Source organism: Diaphorina citri, unplaced genomic scaffold, assembly GCF_000475195.1.
Source record: "Diaphorina citri unplaced genomic scaffold, Diaci psyllid genome assembly version 1.1 scaffold2777, whole genome shotgun sequence".
Lineage (NCBI taxonomy): Eukaryota > Metazoa > Arthropoda > Insecta > Hemiptera > Psyllidae > Diaphorina > Diaphorina citri.
In genome coordinates, this window is record NW_007380194.1 from 20,267 (window position 1) to 30,869 (window position 10,603).

Below are 10,603 nucleotides of genomic sequence, written 5' to 3' on the forward strand. Positions count from 1 at the left end.
ATTTAGCATAGCATGACCTCATGTAACGTAACGGATTCTACAAAAGAGTCGCCTCAGTGCTAAGCATAGCAGGGAAGTTGAAGGAGATGAGAGGGAAATGTGAGTTTAGTTTTAGGATGAAAATCGTCTGTTCAGATTCATCTTGAGAGAAAAAGGCGTACAAAACGTCACAAGGTTTGTTTGATTTTACTCAAGAATTTAGCATAGCATGACCTCATGTAACGTAACGGATTCTACAAAAGAGTCGCATCAGTGCTAGGCATAGCAGGGAAGTTGAAGGAGATGAGAGGGAAATGTGAGTTGAGTTTTAGGATGAAAATCGTCTGTTCAGATTCATCTTGAGAGAAAAAGGCGTACAAAACGTCACAAGGTTTGTTTGATTTTACTCAAGCCTATGATATAATCCCTGTATTAGTCAGGTGAGTCAAAGTGTGAAGATTGCGAGAGAGAAAAGTGCGAACATTGTCAAAGATGTCATCAGCATTCCGAGTGGGCCAACTAACGTTCTAATGCCCGGTCTTACCACAGAGAGTTAACACAGAGTTGAGGGGTTTCTTTGACGTCACCCATTTGATTTAGGCCAGTATTTCTGAGTTCTGGATTAAGTGAAAACTCCCTGTGGTAAGATCAGCATAAACCAGATTTGTATCACTCCGTTCTCGTGTTTTGTGCCGATGATCAAACCCTAGAATAAAAGTATCTCGGGTGACCAAATATCAAGGATTTACTTCATGGTTAAAGTTTTTTTTTTTCCAAAATTCTTTATAACTTTCGGGATCTTGAATAGGTAATACCCTTAGAACTTGATGCTGATGAGGGGAATCCATTGCCGATAACTCACAATAATTTCCAAAAGCTTGTCAATCTTGTTATTTAAACAACATACATAAAGTAACACCTTGAGATTTGGTAGAAATAAAAAGGGTCTAATGTCCCCGGATTTTATAGAAAATACCCTTTGAAGTACAAGTGTACTAAAAATTAAAGAAACAGGAGTAGCCGCATAGATAAATTAAAGAATGTTGCTTGATCGAGACCATTATAGGAAGAGTAATATTTGGAGAATATGTTTGAAGTTCTTACATCGTAATGACCGTTACTATGATCTTGAATTAGAATTTCCTTTGACTGATGGACCTGTCAAATCTTTCCTATCAAATATCATAAATAGGTAATTAAAAACTTGAAAGGTGAATAAGGAGCTAAGACAGTAGGAATGAAGGAGGGGGGGGTTAATCTAGTCTAGTCTAGAAGTTTAATAATAAGACCTAATCAATCAGTTTGGTTTATCTATATAGGTAGCAAATTGTAATTATGTGGTTATTATAATGAAATGAGTACGAGCAACATTAAACTAAACTACGAAGTACATGGGTGTGGCATGAGCTAGAGGGTATCTATCCATATAACACATTATGTCTATAGTTACATAAATAATTCTCAAGATGGTCTAATAAATGCTCTTGGAAGATTACTTCAGAAGACATTGATGAAAAATAGACCATTTACTAAATGGTATCTATCCATATAACACATAAATATGTCTATACATAAATAATTCTCAAGATGGTCTAATAAATGCTCTTGGAAGATTACTTCAGAAGATGTCTATAGGTACATAAATAATTCTCAAGATGGTCTAATAAATGCTCTTGGAAGATTACTTCAGAAGACATTGATGAAAAATAGACCATTTACTAAATAGTTCAGGTTTTCCTGTATGGATTCACTTATCCTATTTGTTCCTCTTGGTTGCATCACATGGTTTTGACACGTGGTCTCATGAGAAGCTTCTGTTATTCACTTGTTAGCAATCTTATCAACCATCAGTAATCATAATCTACATAGGTACATATGTATCTCAATACCATTGGAAGTAAATCGTGCAAAACAAGATGATAGAAGGAATGGGAAACAAATACCTTCTATACCTGCCATCCATTATGTATCTCAATACCATTGGAAGTAAATCGTGCAAAACAAGATGATAGAAGGAATGGGAAACAAATACCTTCTATACCTTCCATCCAATCGCTCGAACCCATTCTCAACCTGAGATTCTGAATGCAATGCATTCGTAATACAACGAATCATTAGGAATCTGAACTTAGAGGATGAACTATGAAATGTTCCATTCCAACCAATCCAAAACCATCCCCAGCCATCCAATCGCTCGAACCCATTCTCTAAAACCTGAGATTCTGAATGCAATGCATTCGTAATACAACGAACAACGGATCATTAGGAATCTGAACTTAGAGGATGAACTATGAAATGTTCCATTCCAACCAATCCAAAACCATCCCCAGTCCCAATAGCTCATGCCACATCTAATGTACTCTACTCTATTATCTGATACTACTACTACACATTACACACACATGCTTTACCTATTCAAACACTCACACCTCTTGTCATATATCGGGAGGGAACTATTAACTCATAGCCGGAGCCACGTTTGAGTGAAGTTAATCTGATTGGATTAAGCAAGTCGATTAGCTTAATAATTTCAACCAATCAGATTGCTTCATCCGGACGGATTAACTTGGTTTAAAACTCAAAGTGTGGTCCCGACCATTGAGCAATAGATACACATTACACACACATGCTTTGCCTATTCAAACACTCACACCTCTTGTCATATAGGTATCGGGAGGGAACTATTAACTCATAGCCGGAGCCACGTTTGAGTGAAGTTAATCTGATTGGATTAAGCAAGTCGATTAGCTTAATAACTTAATAATTTCAACCAATCAGATTGCTTCATCCGGACGGATTAACTTGGTTTAAAACTCAAAGTGTGGTCCCGACCATTGAGAAATACTTAGATATCTAACATGAAAATCATGTAAAAACAGAAACCACCTTACTTCCAGTTTCTAAACAAAATTCAAGTAGAGTTAGGTACCATCATGTATTTAAGTAGGTACGAGTTAAAGTAGTTTCTGTTTTTTGATTCCTCTATCGACAAATCTACAACTTTTATAGCACAGTCAATTTACATTACATGTATCAAATAGAATAGATCTACTGACAAAATTCAAGTAGAGTTAGGTACCATCATGTATTTAAGTAGGTACGAGTTAAAGTAGTTTCTGTTTTTTGATTCCTAGGCAGAAAAATAAACACGGAAATGAAATGGTGTGATTTCACACAAACACACACTCGGTGGAAAGCAAGGAGTATTCAATACACTCAATAGGATTACCTGTTCAAAACTAAATGAAATTACTAAAAACACACAATTCACCCATTGGTTTGATCATCGGAGTTTTTCACAATATTGAGGATCAAATTTACACGTACAAGCACCAATCTGAACAACTATGAACTTAAGTGTAGAGTATGTTGCTATCCATAGCCCATACTATACCTAGTTACCTTTATTGTATTGATTATCGTCTACCTCTTATGACCGACCTTATCACTGAGAGTTAACACAGTGTCCAGGGTTTTCTTTGACGTCACCCATTTGATTTACACAGGCCTGTATTTCTTAAACTCTGGATTAACTGAAAACTCTCTGTGGTAAGATCTATAATAATAGTGCTTATTTATATTGCTCGCATAGGACTGAAAAGTCCCTTAACTCCAGCAGTAGGCTACTACTATTATTGTGGTCAAATTCTCAAATTACCTATATTGAGGATAAAATTCCATACCTCGGCTGAGATTGGGGCATTATTCAATACCCCTCACCCAGCGGTTCCTAGTTCCCAGACCTAAAGTTCCCGGTACTTACTGGACATGTCAAGCCAGACTCGGATCTCGGATTGATCGAGGGTTTCCTCATCAGCATCAGTTCCCAGACCTAAAGTTCCCGGTACTTACTGGACATGTCAAGCCAGACTCGGATCTCGGATTGATCGAGGGTTTCCTCATCAGCATTAGTTCCCAGACCTAAAGTTCCCGATACTTACTGGACATGTCAAGCCAGACTCGGATCTCGGATTGATCGAGGGTTTCCTCATCAGCATCTCTTCCCAGTACCATACGAGCTACAAGGGCATCAGTAAAGTTATCCGTGAAGTAGAGGGCGCCCCAAGCGTCTCCTACCCGCACTGCATTGATAGCACTCTCCGGATCCGGATAATAATCCTACGAGGGAGAACAAAATATTGAATATATTGAATCGAATCATATATTATGTAGATTTACTCTATGTATTTCATTTTTAAAAATCACAGTTCTTATAAGTACTTATAGGGACGTAAAGGAACTAGGAGGATATTGCTCAGATTTTTGCAAAAGAATTGGTTATTATAGGTAGCAAACTAATTTTATTCAATTGTTAGGTACCTAAATACTAATCTAAAAATGTTTCGTTTATATTGGTACCTATAGAACTTATGTAACTCTCTCTGGAACTATGTAAAATGATCAGGCGGTGGTTAGCCATACATCTATTTGATCCATAGGGTGCGACACAAGCCTCTTAATAGCTAAACATATACTTGACATAATTATGTACACTGTATAGAAGAAACTGACAGAGTACAAGAAGATAGTGTTCAACCAAACAAGGCCGGAATGTTAGTGAAAGAGATGAAGTGGTTGATGAAATAAAATTATAAACAAAACGAAAAACAGAATACACAACGCACTTTACATCCTGAAATAACTGAAACGGAACAAAAGTTTGTTCTCATTCTGACAATGAACAAAATAATTATAGCTAACAAAATAAGGAGCAAGGGAAAGAGGTAAAATAAAGTAATTAGGGCAGATAGTAAAATTGAAAATTGAATCATATGAAATTCAGGAAACAATACTTCATACACTTCACATGATGTTGATAGTTGATAGTAACACTCGTATGTTACCTAACTTGGTATTAATTTATTATCTTAGAAATGTCAGAAAATTTCTGATAACTTGATTAATTTCAAACACTCCTAGGTTTTCACAAAATTATAGAATTACCTATACAAAGTTTCATTTGTATACCTATTTATATTGCATTTTTTGTACCTAATTAAATAGGGAATTGCATGTTAGGTATGCTATGAAAAGAGAAAGAGCTACCTATGGTAGTATGGTACCTACCTACCTATGGTAGTATGGTACGTACCTACCTATGGTAGTATGGTACGTACCTACCTATGGTAGGGCTCCGAGGTAGGGAAAAATAAAAGTACACAAACTACTGGTAAATCATATCTACTCATTGACTATATACAGGGAGTAACGGAGGGTGGGCTTGGACGAAAACTGTTTTGAAACTTTTTCATCGAGGAGAGCAGTTGTTTGGTCTTATTAGGTAGCGTGGACCATCCTTTGAAATCTTGTTAGACATCCACTTGTTATTAGACATCACACATCAGCACATCACACAGTGTTTAATTGTACTGAAGCGGATACCCAATGACGGATGCACATATTCTACAGTAGAATAACGTAATTTCTTATTTTTTTTCTAAAATGGCTCTTTTTCAATATTTGAAATCGCGGTAAAACGACGGATCTGATAATCCAATCCCTATCATCGTATCTTCTTTCACCACCGCTAGATGGTGCAAGTTGCTCTTTTCAAAAGTATCGAAATACCTATTGAAAAAAAAAGTATATCTAATTTTCGAAAAGTTACGTTTTTCCATTAGATGTGCGATCTCCTCTCTGCACATTGTATACAGGTCATTACGTATAGGTATCATCAAGTATCTGGCTTTTGGATTTACCCTGTATACATTGGTGACGTCACGGCTTCCTGGTACGCATATGACTTCAATTATGACAAAGTATAGTGTAAGGCTATGTAACGCAAGTTGCTCTTTTCAAAAGTATCGAAATACCTATTGAAAAAAAGTAGGTAGGTATATCTAATTTTCGAAAAGTTACGTTTTTCCATAAGATGTGCGATCTCCTCTCTGCACATTGTATACAGATCATTATGTAGGTATCATCAAGTATCTGGCTTTAGATTTACCCTGTATACATTGGTGACGTCACAGCTTCCTGGTACGCATATGACTTCAATTATGACAAAGTATAGTGTAAGTTAAATACGGTAGGTACAGGTACAGGGAAGTATGTGCTCGCCTGGCTAATCAATGTTTATTATAGACTTTGCTATGTGTGTGTGAGAATCATTAGCTGAGATCTTCCACTAGTCCTCCTCATGTTTTGAGGGTCGCATGTGTCTCCTTGAATCGTGAATACATTCTCATGTCTTTACCCAATGGACATGGAAGCCATTATGAAGTGACAATTTGTTGAAGATATTCGGACGTTTAATGACGATAAACACGAGGCACCACTTTAGCAGAGGTCATCGCAGTTTTATTCCGATTTTGGTGCTGACCTTGTTCTAGCTAGCCTAGGAGAAGCAAATACTATCGACATCAATTTTTCTGAGCAGAGTGCGAAGTGAAATTATGACGTCAGAATTGCTTCGTAGAATAGCCTCGTGGACCTTCAGAGTTTGGTTTTAGAGGTTATAGGTAGGTTTCGAAAGATGTTGCGAAAATAATGATTCACTTTACACATGGCTGCGGTTACATTGGATCAGATTTCTAGTCTTACGACGTGACATTGATTTCACTGTTGTTTATATGCGTGTGGTCACCTTCGAATTTTTCAGATCGATGGAAAATTGGAGAGCATTTTTCTTATTCATCAAGCGCGTCGGGAACTTCAAGAGTTCGAAGCACCACCCGGCCTATAATAACACGAAATGGAATGTCATGGTTTTTTTGGTAGGACTAGACATGAAATCTAATTCAGTGTACCGCAGCGAAGTTCATAGTGCTGTATATGTATGTACCTATACCTACTTGGGTAAATATAAAATTAATTTTTACCAAATACCAAATACCCCTTGGAGCCAGGTCTACAGTCTTATGAACACCCATATAGGAGGTAGGAGGTACCTACTGAACAATAACATCCATCAAGTGAAATATCAATATGAGACTCTAGACCTGGGTCACATAGTCAGATTGAAGATTTGAAGAAGAAGCATGCAAAATGGATAACAAAAAAACAAGACACATTTTAATATTTTACAAAATCCACATAAGAACATGCAGAATGCAGATAAACATGCGAATAGTTAGTAGACACCAAAAGCACCGGCCAGATATTTCAGGGATTAGAAGTTTCTGTTTTCTATGAACTTCAACCAAACAAAGCAGATTTATTGACAAATCTACTGAACTGACACCGAATGTTAAGTGAATTATAAATTGCTGTTATTAGTTTCTTTGTCTCTCGTTAATAATAATGTACACCAGGTTAGTAGTAGTTTATGTACAAAGTCTTTGGATGAAATGAAATGATGAAGATTTGGTTTCAGGATTCAGTAAGTCGCTTTTCTTTTGTAGAATCCGTAATTTATAACAAATTCAGACCAAAACCCGAACATGTAGAAACACATTCAGTAGGTAATTGCATAATATGAATATCATTAATTTAGCATAGCATGACCTCATGTAACGTAACGGATTCTACAAAAGAGTCGCATCAGTGCTAGGCACAGCAGGGAAGTTGAAGGAGATGAGAGGGAAAAAAAATGTGAGTTGAGTTTTAGGATGAAAATCGTCTGTTCAGATTCATCTTGAGAGAAAAAGGCGTACAAAACGTCACAAGGTTTGTTTGATTTTACTCAAGCCTATGATATAATCCCTGTATTAGTCAGGTGAGTCAAAGTGTGAAGATTGCGAGAGAGAAAAGTGCGAACATTGTCAAAGATGTCATCAGCATTCCGAATATTTATCCTATTGACAAGCCCTTTAGCCTTCTGGTTTAGCATCTCTGGTGACCAAATATCAAGGATTTACTTCATGGTTAAAGTTCCAAAATTCTTTGTAACTTTCGGGATCTTGAATAGGTAATACCCTTAGAACTTGATGCTGATGAGGGGAATCCATTGCCGATAACTCACAATAATTTCCAAAAGCTTGTCAATCTTGTTATTTAAACAACATACATAAAGTAACACCTTGAGATTTGGTAGAAATAAAAAGTGCCTAATGTCCCCTGATTTTATAGAAAATACCCTTTGAAGTACAAGTGTACTAAAAATTAAAGAAACAGGAGTAGCCGCATAGATAAATTAAAGAATGTTGCTTGATCGAGACCATTATAGGAAGAGTAATATTTGGAGAATATGTTTGAAGTTCTTACATCGTAATGACCGTTACTATGATCTTGAATTAGAATTTCCTTTGACTGATGGAACATTAGACCTACTACTCCGCTCTCCTCTGTTACATAAACTGGTTCATCTTTTTTATTACCCCACTGCAACGTGGCCTGTGGAACAAATGGGGATAGACAACATGGTGATGTGCTTATTCTAAGGTCATAGGTAACTCAAGAGAAATGGAGAGCCTACCTCACACTCACTCCTCAAGTCCTTATTAAAAGGAATGAATAAATTCTCGTCAAAGAAAGAGTGCGAAGTTTCAAAGCTCTATTTTTTCAAATCTTCAGTGAAATATTTTATCCTGGAAAAACTGTAATCGGGAAAGGTAGGGATGATTGGAACAAATGTGAGAGCTTATAATAAATGTAACCAAGTACTTATAGGGACGTAAAGGAACTAGGAGGATATTGCTCAGATTTTTGCAAAAGAATTGGTTATTATAACAAACTAATTTTATTCAATTGTTAAGTACCTAAGTACTAATCTAAAAATGTTTCGTTTATATTGGTACCTATGTAACTCTCTCTGGAACTATGTAACATTATCAGGCGGTGGTTAGCCATACATCTATTTGATCAATAGGGTGCGACACAAGCAGATATTGCTCAGATTTTTGCAAAAGAACTGGTTATTATAACAAACTAATTTTATTCAATTGTTAAGTACCTAAGTACTAATCTAAAAATGTTTCGTTTATATTGGTACCTACTACCTATGTAACTCTCTCTGGAACTATGTAACATTATCAGGCGGTGGTTAGCCATACATCTATTTGATCAATAGGGTGCGACACAAGCCTCTTAATAGCTAAACATATACTTGACAAAATAATGTACACTGTATAAAAGAAAATGACAGAGTACAAGAAGATAGTGTTCAACCAAACAAGGCCGGAATGTTAGTGAAAGAGATGAAGTGGTTGTTGAAATAAAATTATAAACAAAACGAAAAACAGAATACACAACGCACTTTACATCCTGAAATAACTGAAACGGAACAAAAGTTTGATTTTATTCTGACAATGAACAAAATAATTATAGCTAACAAAATAAGGAGCAAGGGAAAGAGGTATAAGTAAAGTAATTAGGGCAGATTAAAATTGAAAATTGAATCATATGAAATTCAGGAAACAATACTTCATACACTTCACATGATGTTGATAGTAACACTCGTATGTTACCTAACTTGGTATTAATTTATTATCTTAGAAATGTCAGAAAAGTAAAATTGAAAATTGAATCATATGAAATTCAGGAAACAACTTCATACTTCATACACTTCACATGATGTTGATAGTAACACTCGTATGTTACCTAACTTGGTATTAATTTATTATCTTAGAAATGTCAGAAAATTTCTGATAACTTGATTAATTTCAAACACTCCTAGGTTTTCATAAATTATAGAATTATACAAAGTTTCATTTGTATACCTATTTATATTGCATTTTTTGTACCTAATTAAACAGGGAATTGGATGTTAGGTATGCTATGAAAAGAGAAAGAGCTACCTATGGTAATATGGTACCTACCTACCTATGGTAGTATGGTACGTACCTACCTGTCCGTTGATGGGGAATTAGAGTTGAGCTTGATGGTTTTGTGGAAATCTATACTTTGATGATATTTGGCCCAGTTAGCCTTTTTGAATAGCCAGATTCCATCATATTCAGCGCGGTTCTCATGGTTAATCCCTGTTGGTAGTATGGTACCTACCTACCTACCTATGGTAGTATGGTACCTACCTACCTACCTATGGTAGTATGGGAGGTAATAATCTTTCCGATACACCTTGTAGTTTCGTGGCTCCGGATTATCGGTGAATGATAAGTGACTTTCTTGTAGAGTGATAGCGAGAGGCTTCATTTCTTTGATCAGCATTTCAAGTTCGCCAAACTTATCCTTGCATCCATTAATATTCCATTGTAAGATGGAAGTAAAATTATTTACAGGTGATGAATCTTGATCCATAAAAGGACAGAGATATGTAAAAATGTAGAAAAGATCTGTGAAAACAAATAAATAATTAAGAATATTAATGGAAAAAAATGACAAATAAGCTAACTAACTTAGATCAGGGCTAAAAACATTAGCATAAGATCCAAGCGGTAAATCATTAATCTTATCAGCAGAAGATTCAGACATCTGAATATCAAAAACTCCCTGTGGTAAGATCAGCATAAACCAGATTTGTATCACTCCGTTCTCGTGTTTTGTGCCGATGATCAAACCCTAGAATAAAAGGAAAAGCACCACCATCACCTTCAGTCTTACCAGAGAGATGTTATTAGCGATGTTGACTTCGGGGACATTATTGGCCGTGGCATCATTGCCTTGTTTCCTGGATAATTTCAAGAACACTTCCTCCAGACTCTGGCAGCCATAGGTTTGCAATAACACTTGGGGAGATTCTTCCGCTAGCAGACGACCAGATCTCATCAGACCGATCTAGAATATA

The 10,603-nt window shown here is 36.1% G+C and overlaps 1 protein-coding gene across 1 annotated transcript in view; it reads right to left on the reverse strand.

The window, feature by feature from the left end:
• LOC103519535 (ABC transporter G family member 20) overlaps positions 1 to 10,593 on the reverse strand; it is a gene marked incomplete at its 5' end in the record, with an annotated part of 28,729 nt that extends 18,136 nt beyond the window's left edge. The window contains 2 exons of the mRNA XM_026830997.1: positions 8,125 to 8,253; positions 10,420 to 10,593. Of these exons, the coding sequence (XP_026686798.1) occupies positions 8,125 to 8,253; positions 10,420 to 10,593 (303 nt within the window). The remainder of the gene's footprint in view (positions 1 to 8,124; positions 8,254 to 10,419) is intronic.
• Between the last annotated feature and the right edge of the window lie 10 nt (positions 10,594 to 10,603).